We start from the raw sequence: 18,631 nt of genomic DNA on the forward strand, positions 1-18,631 counted from the left end.
ACAGTAAGGAGTAAAACGGATGGATGTATAAAAGCCTGACCAGGAATATATGATCACACGCACCATGTTGCGGATTTCACTGAAACTAATTTTTCATACTATATTGAACTGTCACCCTATACATGAGAATAACAGCGTTCTCTTGACAATGATCATATATTACTGGTCAGGATTTAGTGCATAATTGTTTTCCTCCGTAATTTCTCGGAAACGTTCGTATGTCATGCTGCTTCAATCAACCTCAGGGTGGTAGTGTGTAATAGCCGTTAATAGTCCGTAGCGTCAACGCCAACACACTTGCCATCATACTTAAAACAAAAACGCATCTCTAGTACATATAAGAATTACGTTACGAAATCGAATAACTGTTCTAATCGAATTCGAAATGGAATGTCAAATGATAATGAAATGTTAGACGTATGGCGTTCAAAGGTTAAAACAGGAGATCCTCATCGTCCCATTCCGCGGGCTGGCAGACGGGCTTAGAGAAGTCTTCGAGGGAATCCGTGGAGGGCAGCGACTTGCAGGCGCAGATGATACTAGTGAGACACTCCACGGAGCGGATACGGGCTGCAGAATGGACATCTGGAAATAGAGGTTGTAACAAAAGTCGTCGTTACATCGACCAAAAGGTATTGTCTTGGGTCGTCCCATTCGTTTTTGGTCAACTTCTTAAATTAGTCCTATTCTGCTTTCGTCACCCATTCTACATTCGTCACCACCGATGAACTTGACGAATGTAGAATGCGTGACGAAAGCAGAATAGGACTAATTTAAAAACTTGACCAAAAACGAATGGGACGACCCAAGCAAGACGATACCGACCAAAATAACAGCACTATTAACGCGACCTAAACTGTCCTAAAAGGCATGAAATGCGTTTCGAGGACCCTATTTTTCCATTAAGCCCGCTCCACACTCGTGCGTGAATCGCGGCGCGAAGCCGCAAACGCGAGTGTGGAGTGGATTTCGCAGATCTGCGAACTTAACTCCACACTCGCGCCGCAATTCGCGCACGAGTGTGGAGCGGCCTTTACAGCGGTGAGCGGTGTAATAAGAGTTAGGGCTCTTAGAAAGTCCAGGGAGGATTAGGGGAAGCAGGTATACCTATTTGAAAAATAGGACCCAAGTAAGTGTCGTCAAACGAGTTTTAAGAGTCGTTCAGAGATTTTTTACGTAATGACTAGGTAGTTGCTAACGGTATTCAACTTCTTAAATAAAGTTACGTAACTACTACAACTATACTTAGCTAATATTACCTACTAAATAAGCTAAATTACGTCTATCCGCGTACCAATTTCACCGCTTTCACCGCCTGCAGAGCTATCACCGTCTTGAGAGTTTTCGAGACGCATTGTCGCTAGAGCTTTGGCTCGAATCTTCTTCGCCTTCACCATCTTCAGCCTATGCATCTCCTCCCTTTCCTGATTAAATAAAATACGATGAAGAACTACTTAGTAGATATAACAGAACTTAGTTCGTAACTTAAAACATTGCAGTGGCAAACAGCACACGGCCCAACTCTAGCGCTGAGCAAGCACCAAGGCGAGCAAGCAAGGCAGATTTATGGAATATAATATAATAAAATAATTAAGTATGTTCAGGATTTAGGTTTACCTAATGCAGCTCTATTCAATTCTTTATCTAAATGAGCGAAAGAAATGAACTGTAGCAACTCGAGGTTAATTCACAACAACTTGAAACAAGAATGATTCGATTGTATTACCTATTTCCTATTTATAATGTCTTACCCGCTCCGCTAGTTCCACTTGAATGTATTTCATTGTATTCGACAGCTTAGGCATAATGACCTTCTCTATGCCGTTCACTTTTCTGTAAAATATCATTTGGATCATTGTAGAGCCCCCTCCACACTCGTTCGCGACTTCGCGCCGCGATTCGCGCAGGAGTGTGGAGCGGGCTTAGGGTCTATTAGTAGGCCTCTACAAACGTCACGATAATCGCATACTACTTGTTATACATTGCGGCATTTCATCAATAGATAGATTAGCCAACAATTATCTAAAATCGAATGCCATTTGTTGCGAGGTCTGTAGAAGCCTTTAGACAACGGAAAGAATGATTTCCAGAGGTTATACACCTGGCAACACAGTATGGCGAGGGACACTTTGGCCCCATTCGCACGACAGCTTAAAAAGCGTTGCGTTAAAACCCGACGTTGGCGCTTTTTTACCGTTTCCAATATTTGTGTTCATATGAACGCTTAAAAATCACTTGTGAGTCGTACTGCCACGTACGCATCTCAGCAAAGCCATACTTTATTTGCTATTACGACGTATTATTTGAATATAGCTTGAATATTTCAGGAATTTGTAAGCATAAGTTGACATTTTTAAGGTGAAACTAATAATAATCTTGACGATTGACACCAAAAATTGACACTTGACAGCCAACTGACAGCAGCGCCGGCGCTTTTTTAACGCTTGTGAGAACAGATACACGGAGATCCGTATGCTCTATTCAATTTGACGCCAACGCTCAACGCCGAAAATCGAACAGTGCTCGATAAAAAAGCGCCGCGCTTAAAAACCGCCTTCGTGTGAATACATACATGGTTATCCATTTGCGTCATTCAAACGCTTTTTTAACGCGCGTTGAAAAAGCTGCCGTGCGAACGGGGCCTTTCGGTAGAATGCAAGGTGTTACCAGTTTTAAAAAATTAAACTTAAATGATAACACCGTTATTATCAAACAAATCCATTAATGTAAAAGTTTTAGTATTTAATAACGATTGGTATAGCTCATAAAATACGGAGAATACCTCAGCGTTGACCTAATCGCATTATCCAACAGAATACACGTATTGCGCAGCGACGCGAATTTGATCAGAATATGGACGGCCTCGCGAAAAGCCTTCTTCGCCTCGCCGGTGCGGTGCCCGCCGGCCCCAAGGCCGGCGTAGCGGAGGGCGTCGCTGGCCCCCAGCTCTTCGATAGCATGGAGGGTCACGGTTGAGACACCAGATATGTTTTCTGGTATGCGTTGGACACGGATTTGTGCCTAGGCAAAAAAAAGATTCATTGGTTTTACCATTTAAACCAAACACGTAGAATGTTTTTCAACAGCTATTCCTTGAGGACGCCCTACTATGAATTAAAAGCACAGCATTGACAGACTTGGCAGTGGCGGATTTGCAGTCTTGGCCACTCTAGGCCCCAGGCCTGTAGTACCTAACTACTAGCCGCCCATGTCTCAGCATCCATCATATAGACTGCCTGCTGCTGCCCCTTATTAATGTCTTGCCGCCCTAGGCCCGGGCCTACTGAGCCTTAGGGCAAATCCGCCACTGAGACTTGGTATTAGCGTAACTGTTAGCTACTGTTGAGTGTTGTCCTAAGCGCTGTGCGGCTGGGGGCACAAATACTAGAATACCAGACATTTAGAGTTCAGCAATTTGCCAGCTGGACCTTATGTAGATCTTGATCTAAAGATTGACACAGCGCAGTGTAAGTACTGCGTCTCATTCTTTAGAACGTAGCAGGTCTAGTAATACAGCGAGATGTACGTTTGTCCAGTAGAAATCAAGGTCTTATGTTACATAATATAGTTTCTTAATCCGTGAAACGTCGGATTTTCTGCAGTCACAATATCTAGCATACCTTATTGAAGATAAACTAATATAATCCAACAGCAAAATACCTCCTCAATATTCTCAAGCACCAATGCATTAGACTCTCCATTAGTGAACTTCACCGCTGCCAACGATATGTAGGCCTCTTTAAGAGTATGGCCCAGAACCGCTTGGGTCACTGATAAGTCGGACGCCGTCTGTCGACCTAAAATAGAGTGTTCTTTTAATAAAACTCGACGAGTAAGGTTTAAGAAAATGTGCTTAAATAAATCTGAGTCTTTTGACTTGTAAAAATCCTTTTTGAAGCTGGACTCGAGACTCGACAATGAACTCCTTTTTAAGGTTCTATTACAAGTTCTAATTAGAAATCTCGGTCATTAGGTACCTAAACAAGGAATCTCGACACGAAGAGAAAAAATAAGTTTCCAGTCAGCCTGGGGAAAAGACTCGCTCGAATCGCCGAACTTACAGAAAGTCGGTAGAAAAGGATTGGTTCTCTTCCTTTCTGGCTGTGTCTCAGCCACGCAGGTACCTAAGCATTTAAAAATACGAGAGTTCTTGCCGTATGACAGTCAAAAATGTTATATACCTACCGGTCTTCCCCTTGACCGTAAACAACTCTAAAGACTCGAGTACCAATATACCTTTAAGCCTCAGAGCTTCGGCCTTCCTCTTCAGCAGCTGGTAGCCGCGATTGACCAGCTCCTGTTGGCGTTTGATCTCACGCAACATGAACTGCGATGCCGTGGCCGGGTACCGGTCTGTTGTGTTCATGCTCATTGTGAAGGGGTAGAGCAAAGAGTATAATAATATATGTATAGTAGAGGATCTGGTTTCACGAAATGTAAGATTTTTCTTACAATGTCATTGTGACAATAACAGGCAGTATTCTTTAGGTAGAGTATTAAATCTATGGTAAAACTTATAGCAAAAAGAATATAATCAACATAACCATAATAAGAGAGATGAAGAATATCTATTTATACAAGCATTTGAGATGTGGTGTTGGCGAAGGATGGAAGTAATAACTTGGACTGAAAGAGTTACGAATGAAGCCGTCCTAAACAGAGTGAAAGAAAAGAGAAGTTTAATGAGTATTATTAAAAATAGAAGAGGAAGAATGATAGGCCACCTGCTACGACACGACCACTTCATCAGAAACATCATAGAAGGGAAAATAAATGGAAGGAGAGGGAGGGGAAGGCCAAGGAAAAGTTATATGAGCCATGTAAAGGAGTATGTAGGGGCCGTGTCGTACCGACACTAAGGGGCTGGCTTTAGACCGACCAAGGTGGAGACAACTTCATCAGCACGCTCTACCGACAAGAGCCCAGCTCTTAAATAGGGAATATTAGGCAAAGCTCTGCGTAGGTGGCACCTTTGTGGCACCATTTCTCTTTGGTGGCACATACAGTAAACAAACCACATTGACACATCACATAATGGCCTACCGCGAAACAAGAAAATCGAAATTTAGTTATCTAATCTCTCTATCACTCTTGCATATTCGAGCGATAAAGAGGCAGATACCTAAATTTCGATTTTCGCGTTTACCGGTAGGCCCTTGTTAACAAACCGCCTTGATGCATCAATGTCATATTTTATTGTCTGTGAAAACTTGTCAAAAAACAGTTTAAGGCACAGTATGTATAAGTTAGTCTATGAATTTACTGAGTCGGTAGTACTGCGCTCTGGCGGCAGAACATTGCAGTAATATCCCCTATTGAAAGAAGAAGAGAACCAAAATAAAAAGTGGCGCTTTATCACGAGGTGCAATGTTCTGCCGCCAGAGCGCAGCACTAATTTGTTAAGTAAACGCGAAAATTGAAATTTCTTTATCTGCCTCTCTATCGATCGAATAGGCAAGAGTGATGGAGAGGCAGAAACCGAACTTTCGATTATCGTGTTTCACGGTAGGCCATGTGGTTGGCCTAGTGACGCCCTCTACTCAGTTTTGCGTAATATTCCCTATTCCTGTCTGCCCATGACGCCGGCTGTCAATGGCTGCGAGCGGGACAGAAATATAATTAAACGCGCGCGATAGAGATAGAAACAGACGGGTCCATGTACCTACGAAATTCCTCGTGCTAAGCGTCTCTCCTTTTTGTTCGCACATTATATAGTCTGACAAAAGAGTAGAAATTAAATGGCCAATATTGTAGTGTTGTCCCGTTTTCTTAGATTGAATTGAAAGGGACGACACTACAGTATTGCCACTTTTAATTTCTACTCTTTTTTGTCAGACTAGCATTCTAGATATGACTACGCGCTAAGTTTTCATACCTTGGTATGAAAACTTAGCACTTGTGCTACGTCAAGTAGGGAGCTTATGGGGATAATGTATGCATTCATACAGCCCAGTTTGTGCAAAGTTAGCGTGGTCCAAGGTAACCAATGCTTAGTTCTGTGTATGAAAAAAAAAACAACATTTAAGAAATATACTTCATAATTATATTTATTTCTATTTACACGTTTATTATCTCTTTACATTTCATAAATGTATACTTGGTCAAGCAGAACTTGTCAGTAGAAAAAGGCGGCAAATTTGAAAAAAGTAGGCGCGAAGGGATATCGTCCCATAGAAAATTCGAATTTCGCGCCTTTTTTTACTGACAAGATTTGCTTGACTGTCTATAATTTACATTTCAAAAATGTTTTTTACATTTTCCTTAAAGCAGTCTGCTTACTTTAAGGGCCGGTACAGACGGACTGCAACTTGTATGAGAACTGCACGCTGACGTGCAGTTCCCAGACAAATTGCAGTCCGTCTGTATCGGCCCTAAGTGTCCCAATTCTTAAAACTACAAATACTCGATGTAGGTATCGTCTTGGGTCGTCCCATTCGTTTTTCGATAAGTTCTTAAATTAGTCCTATTCTGCTTTCGTCACTCATTCTACATTCGTCACAATCGTCGGTGGCTTTCAATGTAGAATGAGTGACGAAAGCAGAATAGGACTAATTTAAGAACTTGACGAAAAACGAATGGGACGACCCAAGACGATACCTCGATGTATTTACAATCGGTGGACATTTTTAACGTCTGAGTCAAGGGTACATTAATACTCCGTAAAGAATCTCTAGATCTATATCTTTTCAGTCCACTCATATATTTTTGGGTTCCATTCTCCTATTACAGAAACGTTTTCAACTGTAAAAGCGAGAGATCCAGCGTGGGAAAGCTCTTGAACAAAGTGTATTCAATTCATCAGATTTACTACTACTACTTAATGGCGCAGCGACCCAAAATGAGTCTTGGCCTCCGACACGAGTAAACGCCAGTTGTCTCGATCCAGCGCAATCTCCCGCCAGTTATCGGCTTGAAGATCGCGCAAGTCCGCTTCAACCTCATCGCCCCAGCGATACCTCCCGAGAAATCGATCTGATTCATCAGATTTGGTTCGTCATTTTGTCTAAAGGCATTTGCTCCGCTTTTTATAGATATTCTCGTAAGTCCTTTGTCCAGCATTGGACATTTTTCAATTTTTGAAGAGTTTCTATACGTTCATTACGTTAATACTGCATCAAATCACAGTAAGGATTGTCCCTCCTCCCAGACGTTGCTCTCCAACTCTCAGCTGTCCTGCCAGTAGTTGTAGTTCCCAGCGGGCGGCGGGACCGGCATCGGAGGCCCCGTTGGGGCTCCGGCGCCGTACGGAGAGCCCTGCGGAGACCCGTACCGAGGCCTGAACCATGGTCGACTAGTGTACTGATACTGGTTGTTAGCATAAGCTGCCATGTTTTGCCCTGTCGCATTAGGATAAGGGTTAGGCGTTTGGTTAGGTGGGAATGCAACATTAGGCATGTTTGGGAGATTCGTCGTCGGATAACTTTGGTTAGGCGCTGGTGTGGTTGACGGTGAATAGGTTTGCGCTTGAGATATAGGTGTGGAAGCGGCGTAGTTCTGTGTGTTAGCTTGGGGATTTGAGCCGTTTGTAGGCTGATATGTGGCTGGAGGTTGCGTGGTTGTCGTCTGATTTACGTTATACGTTTGAGGATTGCTGCCATTGTTCGTGTAACTCTGTTGCGTCTGCTGATTGGTCAACGTTTGCGTCGCTGCTCCATCATTGGTCATTATTTGCTGTTGATTCTGAGTTATAGCATAGTTTTCCTGCGATGAAGAGGTTATGTAATTCGTCTGATTCGTGCCATTGGTGGATTCATTCTCCGAAGACGTATTTGATTGGCCGTTGCCGTTATTCGCTGGTGGGTTCGCGCTCTGATTGGCCGGGACTGTGTACTGCACTGGATTATTGGCTGGAACTATAGCTCCCGAATTAGACTGCATCATGTATTGAGCGGGCATACCGGCGTATTGAGAAGTGGGGGTGATGAAGGTGGAATTTTGAGGCATAATTTGGTGGACCGGCTGTTGGGTTGGTGGGTTAGTTTGAGCCATTGGTGACGCTGGAGGAGGTGCTTGGACTAAAGGAATAGTTCCTGACACAGCCATATTAGGGTTAGTTAGTTGCTGACTGGCTAAAGCTGCGTTCAGCTGCTGCGCCGATAGCTGCGTATTTAAATTGATTCCGGCAGGCATGTAGTGCGAATTAGGTGGTAAATTCATTTGCATTAAAGGCATGTTATATTGGACGCCATTAGGCATCGTTAATTGATTAGGTTGCATGACTGTGACATTCTGTCCTGGTTGCAACACCTGCTGACCAATCAGGCCTGGTGGTAGGCCACCTTGGACGATGTTATGCTGGTTGGCGGGGATCATATAGACTTGGCTGTTCTGTTGACCAATCATAGGCATCTGGCTGATGTTGAGGGGGTTCTGCAGAACCGTCATGCCCTGGGGCACGGTGATCATCTGAACGTTCTGGTTCTGAAGCTTGTTGGGGTCCTGTTTGTCTTTGCTCTGTATTTGGATGGCGTTGCGCTCCATTTGCCGGATGTACATGCCGGTGGTGTTCTCTTGCGTTACTCCGGCCCCTGACACGCTGAGGAAAGAAAAGAGATGCTCATTAATACAATTCACGATTGTTTGCGAATAATAAACGATTCAGTATTCATTTGAATTATTCTCTTTAAAAATATTCAATAATGGATAACTCTAATTAAGATCTTCTGGATGATTTATTTTCTTTTTATATACCGGCCTACTTTATAATGCCAATCAAACAACATACAAGTTGGCCCTGGGTTCGAATCTCGGGAATTAGTAGCGTGTTTTCTGAATGAATATTTGTTCCTAATTTATGGATGTTTCATATGTATAATCGAATAATATATCGACGCCGCATCGTCATATAGTTATGCTTAGTATGGGCCTGTCTGTTTATTAAAAACGTAAATACCTACCTATGGCGTTAGAGTTAGACCAAGAAACGTCTGCAGCGATTTTGATAGCCCACGCAGTGTAAATGTTATTTTAAACGTCAAACTTCTATGAAATTATGACGTATAAATAACACTTGCACTGCTTTGGCTATTAAAATCGATGCAGACTTTTCTTGGTCGAACTCTATACATAAACGCGTTACTGGCCTGAACTAGCTATGAATCGTTTGTCTTTATCTGTCATTTTGACATATGTATTTGTAAGAAAGGGATAAATAATTATTTAACTAAATAGGCCCTTAAAGTTATATGAATAAGGGGGCTAGTGTTTTGTTTCTGTGGATGTAACTTTACTTACTTGGTCTGCTGTCCAGACGACACGTGTATGATAGTGCCATGTGCCGGGTTGATTTTCATCCCCATACTGACCACCGTGTTGTCTCTAGCTGCAATAACAATCTATTACAACAACCTCCAATACCATCTACACGCAACGCTTTACTACGCAATGCCGCTAGCACAATTAGGCTGCATTGAGGTGAAGACGAGCGGAGGTGAGAGTAATTATACTCTGTATTTTTAGGCAATTAAATAAAAGTAAACAAAATCTACCCTCAAATGGCTCCTTAAGCCAGTTGAGGGTAGATGAAAACATTACATGATCAAATAATGTAGGTCAAGCCAGGTCGTCCAGTCGGGTCGGTTTTGTATTTGGTTGGTTAACCAAGAAATGTTATATGTAACTATAGTATGAATTATCTCAGGTGATTTTTTCGGGCTCGGACCCTAATCTGGTAAACAAAAGGTATTGTTTCCTTTATGCAGTGGTTCACTACTTACTGCTGATAGCCCCGACATAAGTAACGGGAACAAGCCCGTTTAAAAAGCAAACTTACCATTCTATTTATATGGTTCAAATTCATAAAACAGCCCATAACGGAGATAACACGTTTTGTTATCTCCAAAAACAAGACCACCCTGATTGTTCTCTGAACGAGCTGTCCCATGAATTTGAACCTTAATACTATCACGATAGTTGCTTTTTAAACGAAATGGTTGCTTTGGCACGTCCTGTAGAGCGCTCTTAAAAGAAACAAAGGCTTTTGTTTAACCGATTAGCACCCGAACCCGAAAAAATCATCTGAGATAATTTATACTATACCCGAAAATGTACAAATTGTTTGTTTACTATTTTTTAAATACCTAAAGATACAGACTATAATATAACTAATAGCATTGGTCGTGATTCATCTTTTTTCTTCCCCGCTGGATTACCAATTACCAATGCTATTGGTTGATTACTCTCATTTCCGCCTTTAGTGGGAAGGCAGCCTTAAAAAAACTAGCAAGTGACAGTGACAAGAGTACTGTTCTAAACAGACTCGTAAAAATTAGAGATCAAGATCGCAATGCCTGAACTGAGAGCAATACTCTCATTGACCATCGCTGCACCTTATGTTCAAGCAATAAGGTTTAAAAGTTGTCAGATATCAGTGTTGACGATGGCACATGCAACTGGAACACTTGCTGAGGAGAAATCGTTATTAACTTATTAGGTTAGTATTTTCTAGTTGTAGAAGTATGTCGTCACAGCCGGCCTGCAAAGGTAAGACTTAAATCAAAAGGTTCAAATGCACCAGCATTTGGACGTACATTCCTACGGGAACATACCAATGTTCCCGTACGAATTCCGAGGGCGAAAAATGAACCCTCATTAGCCCTTCTTGCCTCCGCTCCAGGTGCCCGTAGTCACAGCACGCATTCTTCCTATTACTCGGCCTTCGTGCGCAAACTATATACTAATTGCAGATGTGGCGCGGCTTGCTGAATTGTACTGGTCACTGTCATCCCGTGTAAAATTAATATAACATGCTTTAAGTAAATTTAAGTTAAGAAAATCGCTGCTAATCGTATAAACAGGAACATGAAGTTGAAGGCACGCTGGACGGGCTCTGAAGGCCTGGTTCCCGTGGATGTAGGTTCATCTCTGCAATCTGTAATGCTTAGTCTAAAAATTAAGCAAATAAAAGTAATTCACGAGGAGGATTAAATTTAGGCTAACAGCACTCGACGCCCGATCTCTGACCGCCAAAGACGTCGTCTGACGCGCACGGCTACGGCTCAATATCAACCTTCGTGCATTCTGACAGGGTTCACGATGAAACGCCGTGCACGATAGGCGTGGCGTTCAAATGGTTCACGTTCACTGTAGTCGAATACGTCGGACTCGGCTCAGAAGAGAAACTGATGAGTTTAAAAGGAATAAGAGTGATGCGCTGATGACTCCGATTGCCGAATATATAATGCTGTGAGCAAATAAACACTACCAACGCAGTTGAAGCAGTCGCCATGGCCGAAATCGCTCGCAAGAGACGTCGGTACTTAAGTTCCTCAACTTAAGTACCGACGTCGCCATACTAGCTGTATAGAAAAGAGGGTACTGTACTAAGCGGTGATTCGTTGAGTAGGAACTGAAAGCCACTCGGCTGGAACGTAGAAATGCTAAGAATAGGCGTGGCGTGAACTCGTGAAGGCCAGGGTCTTCATCTCTGGGCTAATTTAGCTATGTTTAAATACGCTTTTATTTGCCTACTTAATTCCTGCTTTCGATGTACTTAAAGAGTGTTTAATTTTTTAACAAGCCAAAGTAGAAACAAGTAACAAAGGAACCAATTGAAGCAAAAACGGTTGAGGCTATCTAGGTACTTTGCTTATGTTTAGTTGTGTCTGTTAATTCTGTTATATGGAGTTATGATATGGGGTACCTATTGTATTCTATTGGCACTTAATACTTAAATCTGTGTCGCATCGCTACCGTTACAAGTATCCTATAAAATTGTATATAATATCATCATGCTATTATTATTCTGGTTTCCTCCAATAAAAAAATACAACTTTTAGTTTCTCGCCGCGTGGTTGCTGCTAATGATATAACGACGATTACGCGTTTGCGGGATATTTTCAATTTAGGAAGCCCGTAAGAACGCTTATTCTATTTCATTTACGCTGTAGACCTTCATTTTACACTACGCCATGCAATTTATTACGCCAAGATTCTTCAACAAGTCTTTTCAGTTACACTGCAAACTTATTTTAACTACGCCAACAGCATACAGTAGATTACGCATTTACGTACGCTATACGCCAAAAATAGCCGTAATTTAAAAGCATACGATCTCAGCAGGTCGATTTTGAGTTGGTGCATTCTCTGGCAAAAGTTAATCGCTATCCTATATGAAAAAAAAAGTTTATCATCACATCATCAGATACTAGTACTCAGTAAATTCTAAGTAAATGTCCAGAGCAGCTGAATGTTGATTGAGCTTTCTGCACCGTAGAACGTATGCACGAGAAAACCTGAAATGGGTAAATTTAATAAGTAATACAATACATCTAAATTAATTTAACCGCAGCATACCGCAGTTTCCTTATGTTTGTGACTAGATTATTGAAGTAAAAACTGAAGACCACGTTCATCCTGTCATGCGTAAAATAAGAAGAAAAAATCATAATAAAAAGCTAGGTGGGGCTCAGAAACAGCAACATGCATCGGGGACGAGATAAAATCTAAGATGAAACAGATACGTTAGTCTATATTACTCTCGATCAAGCCTGTTTGAGGTTAGAAACTATAGAAAGCATAAATAAACTTAGAACAGAAGAAAGAAAAGAATGCTGGATTAGAAAACTGTAAAAAAGTCACATATGTGTGTGTTAAATCAATCATTTACGCATTGCGCGCGATTACATCTAACATCTTATTTTAGAATATAAATAATTAGTCGGTATATTTACGCAGAACATAAGGAGAAATTATTGATTACTTACGCCAAAACATAAGTAGGTATAATATAAGTAAATTACAGGACTACGCAAAATGCAACAGAATGTACGCCTACTCGATAGGCTTAAAATAGGAAATATTAGCAATAATGTGTCAATTTCACGTCTAAATCAGCGAATCAGATAGTCGTATATGTTTCTTAAAAGGCAGATAAACAGATATAATTATTACTAAGGGATTTTTATAGAAAGAAAAATAGGTAGGTACGACTCACGAGGTATATTTTATACCAGGTTTTCCGAATCTAAGCAATACTTTTTTTGGGCTTTGCAGTTCTTTAGGATTACCCAAAATGTCCATCGATGTACAGTTAACAGTGTAGGCGCGGGCGATGGCAGGTACTTAGTATAAATATAAATTATGAATTTCCGATGTTTAAGAGGTGGATCATTATGTTGTTATAATTTAGACGTGAAATACACATTATCGCGGGTCTCGGCAAGAAATCATCAATACCTGCAGTCGTCCACGTGCGAGAGTCTCTGGTCGAGCTCTTGTCCTGGCCCTGCGACCTGCGTTACACATAACTTTCAATACACATCGGGTACACATGCACAATATTCCCAAACAAACATTCCGATGACACCCAAAAGTCCTAAAAGAGACTTCTAGATGGCGCTGCGAAAAGTCTCCCAAGAAATTATGTAGATGGCGGTCCAAAATTTTCTCCCATAACATATCGAAGGCGCCTGAAAGTTCTCTAAAATATTTGTAGATGGCCCTGCGAAAATTTTCCCAAGATTCTCCCATGAAATTTGCAGAACTGGCGCCCCAATGAATGCTTCAAAAAATCTTTGAATTCGTCCCTGAAGCTAAAATATAGACTAATTTTGGCGGTTTTATAAAAACCTCAACAGCACAAGTAGACTGTAAACCGAGGTTTCTCGAAATCTTCTCATAGCTTTTCTTCCCGCAGCCGTTGTTGAAAGCGTTTGATATTTACAGAAATAACCTCGATATCAATAGTAACGCCAAATGCTTTTGTAATTTGAAAATAATTTAGATTGTATAAGGGTTATCTCTGCAAATATTATCTCACGAAAGACTTAAAATCATTTCAAGATTTCATCTCCACTACATATCGGCACTACTTTGAAAAAATCTCGTATTCTGCTACTCAAAGTTGAAAGGCAGTAACTCTGTATGCATCTCATACATAGGACACACAGGATAAGTAATAGTATTATCATACAGAACGGCCACGCACCGCCCCGCCCCGACTCGCATGACCTCGCCCCGCGACTGGCCGCGACATGAATCTGGCGGACTTCTGGCGTCCTCTCAGTAAAGCGACTTACCCACACATACACAATAACGCGTGTACAGACGTGCCGCGCACACATATAAACGAAAATGATTTTTGATGTATGGCGTGTCATAGATACAACATTTTTCTTTTGATTGTTTCGATTTCGAGTATTTTTCCGATATTTTTTACAATTATTATTTCGATTTCATGTCTTTCGTAATATCTGAAAGAGAAGTTGCATTAGGTACATAAAGTAAACAAGTTTTTCAGCTTATAGTTATAACATACCCAGCGGGAGCAATAGGCCGTAACTGCAACTGACTTGGCGTGCCATCTGACAATCTTTTTTGCCCTCGACTCTCTTGATTCAAATTTTTCGTTGGTGTTGATGAATTCTGAAAAAGTCGATAATATTGTGAGTGTATTTCAGTATTATGCTTTGTTAACATCGAAAGTTGAAAATTAACTTATTTAGGTAATATAATTATGGAATTTATGCGTTGAACAAGAGTGAAGAGCGGAAATTCGAACGGTACCTATCACATATGTAGGTATATGACCTGGTAGCATGAGTTGCATTCTCGCGCGCGACTCCATACATCTAGCGCGACTTCAAGTATGGACTCGCGCGCGGGAACGCAACTCAAGCTAGTCTGTCTCGTCTCGTTTTCAGGGTGACTCTCTTGAAAGTGGTTTAATATAATTGCAACATATTATTATGTAACACATTCAATGGAATTTGATAGAATTGCAAGATTTGCAAGTCTATGCTATCTTTTATAAACAAAAAAAAAACAGTGTATGTTCTACATTTAATTGTTGTAAATTCTGTAAGCTTCCTAGTAAGATGGAATAGAAATATAAATACTAGAGTAGACACCACATACTAAGGAATTGTCCTACTGTATGGTAAGACTTGGGTCTATTGAAGGCCAGTTAAGTGTTGATGTTAATAGTACACAGTTAACCACTATGAATATAACTAATATGAAGTGGCTACTCTTGCATATTTAAAATGGTTCTAACGGGTAAACTAAACAGTGAGACATCTAAAGCCTAAATGAGACTGTGAGCTCAAGCACTAACTTATGAACTTAGGATAACTACAATTAGTATAACCTGTAAACCAATTAATTGTATTGCAACAGACCTCAACCGTGAAGCAAAATGAAGTGAAAAAGAAATTAGTTTTTAGAATGGCTATTGATTATGGTTTATGGTGGATGTGTGCGGGTAAATTTTACACTTTTTTTTACACAAAATTTAGTTTATTTTCGCATTATTATTTTAGTATGAAAATCTTAAAACACAATTAAATATATTAATCGTGATCATTCTATCAATTTTAGGCTACCTTTCCACTGAGCCGGAGATGAGCAAAAATGAAAGGAGATCTGCGGGAATGAACCAGTAGCTACCTAGATAGAATGAAGCAGTATAGTATCATTGCTTGTAATCCACATCTAGGTATCCGCTCTGCTAGTTACAATCAATGCTATAGGGGGTATTAGCTCAATGTTCTGCCGTCAGAGTGCAGCACTAACACCCATTGTAAACCATAACAAACAATAAAATATGACATTGATACATCAAGGCGGTTTGTTTACAAAGGGAACTCAGCTATCTGCCTCTTTATCGCTCGAATATGCAAGAGTGATAGAGAGGTTAGATAACAAAATTTAGACTCTCGAAATTGTGACTGATTGTGGTAGTGGCGCCCCCTACGCAGAGTTTCGCGTAATATTCCCTTTTCTCCACTCATCTACTCCTCAGTGGAAAAGCAGCCTTATACTTGGCGCGAATAAGTAAATGTGATTGAATAACACAATAATAAAAGGATCAAATTAATAAATACGCCAAGAAACTGTTAAACCTTTTGTGTGGAAATAGAAAATAACCAGCAGACATCTTTCTTAACCCTTTGACCACCAAATAAGTCGACTGACGCGCGCGGCAACAGCAAAATATTAACCTTCGTGCATTCCGACAGAGTTTACAATGACGTGCGAATGGCAGACACTCATATTAGCATGTTTGTGCATATTGAATGATCAGCACATTTAATGTAGATCTTGCGCCTTCACTCGATAAAGGATTTCCTCTTCTGTCACGTAAAATAATTATATATAAAGTTAGAATATCAAGCATTGTGAGGATTAAGCCCCGTCTCGATCTGATCGAGTTGCCTCGCGCGCCAGCCCGGTATCCATTGCGCGCGGCTGCCTCGCGAGCCAATGTTCGATAGTTTGCCGCGCGATATGGAGACGAGGCTTTTTTTTATAGTGTACAAGCTTGGGTATAATACATCCATGTAACTCGTGTACTGTTTGGTGTATCAACCCTCCGACTCCGGCGCTCCGCATATTACATGGCGACCGTGACAGGACGTGACGTGACGTCGCGCATGATAGGCATGGCGTTCAAAGGGTTAAGCAAATATGCATAATATTTGTGTGAAAACCACCAGCAGACATCTTTTTATTAAAATTATAAGAGGAATTAGAGTAAGCTTGTGAGGTTGCACAACATGTAGTAAGTATTATGCTCACAGATAACACTTGAGGTGACGACGCCTGCCCAGTGGATATTATATTTATCAGTGAACCACTGCTCACTATTGGCTGTAGGGAATTCATACAAATGTAGTCCATACAATTAAAACTGACTTACTGCTAAATTGACAAATGGATACATACAAAAGGAAAACACATCTATGGCATATGTAGGAATATTCAATGCCAATATTTTCGACTTTTTCCAACATATTAACAAGTCCAGTTGTAGCACTAATGTGAAGACAATTATTAACAGAGAAACATTCTCTAGAAACATCACACATACAACATTACAATTTTTTTGTTTCAACCACTAATCAATTATTTATAAATATATGGGTGGTAATAAAAGTAAATCATATTACCTTCTGATTAAGTTGCATGATAGTTCCCGTGGCTTGAAGCTGCTGGAACTGAGCTGCACTAAGCGGGAGTGACGTTTGAGGCAAGCCACCGGCAGGTGCTATCTGTTGATACAAGATTTGAAAATTAAAAGAAATCTTAAATAAAAAAATAATTAGTTAGAAATATAAAGTTATTCATCATTTAAGACCAAGGATACCTTCTAACTCTCTTCTGTTTGTGTCTTCAAAAGTCAAAGACACTCATTGTTTGAAAACCGTATAGTTGATTAATTATAATCTATGAAAAAAAAATATTGTACCATCATGCTCTGCAATTGTTGCGCCATTTAGGGTCCTAGCTAAATTGGTTGCTCAATACTTATGATATAGAATATCCCATTTAGTAAGAACCCCAAATGGCATAACAATCCCATGTAGTGACTGTACTAGGATCGAGCTCACCATAGTATTATCTTTAATTAACTAATGTGTTATATCTTCTAATAGGTACTTACTGAAACAAATTGTTGATGTTGTAAATTAGGCAATGCCTGATTAGCCGTTAGATCTTGTAACTGCTGGTATGGAATCAACATGGTCTGCGAGCCCGGCATCGCCCACTGCACCGTGTCCCCTTGGATGTGGTACTTCACATCCTTGTCTCCCTTGTCTGTGCTGTACAAGATCTTCTGAGAGGCATTCGTACTCTGAGCAGCACAAACTACTGGAGTAGATGTCGCCGAACTCACTGTTGTCGTGTCAGATGATGTTAAGCTAGCTTGAGGAAACGAATACCCATTCGGCAATATCATAGACATGGAAGACGGCACACCACTCAACCGTAACTGAGTCACATTAACTGGCTGCATGCTAGATAAATCCACAATCTGGGTCCCACCAAAATTTGGCTGCTGTAGCGAACTTAGATGTTGTGCTATTGGTAAATGAGTAAAGTTTGCCGCATTAGACACTTGCACCCCGGGTTGCACTATGGGTATTAACTGACCGTTTTCCTGATTAAGCACATATTGTTGTTGCGGTTGCAGGAATTGTAAGACTGTGGGTTGCCGGACTGTCATTAAAGGAGTTGTGGCCTGAGCTACACTGACAACAGGTGGGTTGACTGTCTGGTGTGCTGGGGATGTTAATGTTGAGGGCGTTGAGAGCGCCACGGTGGCTACAGGGGGCGGGACGGGCGGTGGTGCAGTTGTCGTAGCCAACGTCGGCGGCGGCACATTCAGCGGCGGCGGAGGGCCCCCAGCCTGCTGCGCGCTCCACTGAGCTAATTCAGCACGAATAGTCTCGATCAGGTTCAGCGCTAGCGACCGAGCGGCTGCCAGAGCCTCAGATCTCGTGTGATGCAGAGCTAAATGCAACGGCTCGAATTTCTCACTTTTCAACACGGCTAATACGCCCGTTTCCGAACGGATATATTCTATGTTAGTTCCATTCTGAAATACAAAATGCTTTAATAGAATTTGCCTTCAATTTGAACTAGAAATCTAATGAGATGAAAGTTGTAACATACTGGTCCAAGAATACGCCCTTTTATGTCGAAGGCGGCTGGCGCGTGGTCCAAACCTATGTATACTTTTTCAACTAATCCTCCAGACATAATTTCAACCATTAATTGTTATATTTCACTTGAATATTCTAACTTTATAGAAAGCATCTTTCAGAAAAAAAGCGGACGCGACTTGACGCGAAATTGACATTAGTTTTTTTTTTAATTCTCAAACGCATTGCCACAGATAATTCTATAG

At 41.0% G+C, this 18,631-nt stretch overlaps 2 protein-coding genes across 3 annotated transcripts; both read right to left on the reverse strand.

Annotated features, from left to right (window-relative positions):
* Nucleotides 1-13: 13 nt before the first annotated feature.
* LOC134798943 (V-type proton ATPase subunit D-like) lies at nucleotides 14-4,570 on the reverse strand. The gene is made up of 6 exons (XM_063771376.1): nucleotides 4,237-4,570; nucleotides 3,661-3,797; nucleotides 2,783-3,021; nucleotides 1,752-1,833; nucleotides 1,295-1,424; nucleotides 14-585 (listed from the first exon to the last, which is right to left on the reverse strand). The coding sequence occupies exons 1-6, from the start codon at nucleotides 4,370-4,372 to the stop codon at nucleotides 434-436; spliced, it is 876 nt and encodes a 291-aa protein (XP_063627446.1). The 5' UTR covers nucleotides 4,373-4,570; the 3' UTR covers nucleotides 14-433.
* Nucleotides 4,571-6,612: 2,042 nt separating this feature from the next.
* LOC134798885 (nuclear factor related to kappa-B-binding protein-like) lies at nucleotides 6,613-18,573 on the reverse strand. Of its 2 annotated transcripts, XM_063771276.1 has the most exons (8): nucleotides 18,397-18,573; nucleotides 17,384-18,319; nucleotides 16,890-16,991; nucleotides 16,519-16,590; nucleotides 14,258-14,364; nucleotides 13,177-13,232; nucleotides 9,235-9,322; nucleotides 6,613-8,536 (listed from the first exon to the last, which is right to left on the reverse strand). In XM_063771276.1, the coding sequence occupies exons 1-8, from the start codon at nucleotides 18,493-18,495 to the stop codon at nucleotides 7,165-7,167; spliced, it is 2,832 nt and encodes a 943-aa protein (XP_063627346.1). In that variant the 5' UTR covers nucleotides 18,496-18,573; the 3' UTR covers nucleotides 6,613-7,164. The 2 variants fall into 2 exon arrangements, with proteins under 2 accessions (XP_063627346.1, XP_063627347.1); XM_063771277.1 differs by lacking the exon at nucleotides 16,519-16,590.
* Between the last annotated feature and the right edge of the window lie 58 nt (nucleotides 18,574-18,631).

This window comes from Cydia splendana, chromosome 17 (genome assembly GCF_910591565.1).
Source record: "Cydia splendana chromosome 17, ilCydSple1.2, whole genome shotgun sequence".
Taxonomy (NCBI): domain Eukaryota; kingdom Metazoa; phylum Arthropoda; class Insecta; order Lepidoptera; family Tortricidae; genus Cydia; species Cydia splendana.

Bases quoted from the DNA above. Each gene is read 5' to 3' on its own strand.
- LOC134798943 (XM_063771376.1), bottom strand. From the start codon at position 4,372: ATGAGCATGAACACAACAGACCGGTACCCGGCCACGGCATCGCAGTTC. The intron at 1,834-2,782 runs GTATTCTCCGTA...GATATTTTACAG, and splicing joins GCGATTAGGTCAACGCTGAG to AAAAGTGAACGGCATAGAGA. The intron at 1,425-1,751 runs GTAAGACATTAT...TTATTTAATCAG, and splicing joins AAGTGGAACTAGCGGAGCGG to GAAAGGGAGGAGATGCATAG.
- LOC134798885 (XM_063771276.1), bottom strand. From the start codon at position 18,495: ATGGTTGAAATTATGTCTGGAGGATTAGTTGAAAAAGTATACATAGGT. The intron at 16,992-17,383 runs GTAAGTACCTAT...TTGTATCAACAG, and splicing joins AACATCAACAATTTGTTTCA to ATAGCACCTGCCGGTGGCTT. The intron at 14,365-16,518 runs GTGAGCATAATA...CGACTTTTTCAG, and splicing joins CGTCACCTCAAGTGTTATCT to AATTCATCAACACCAACGAA.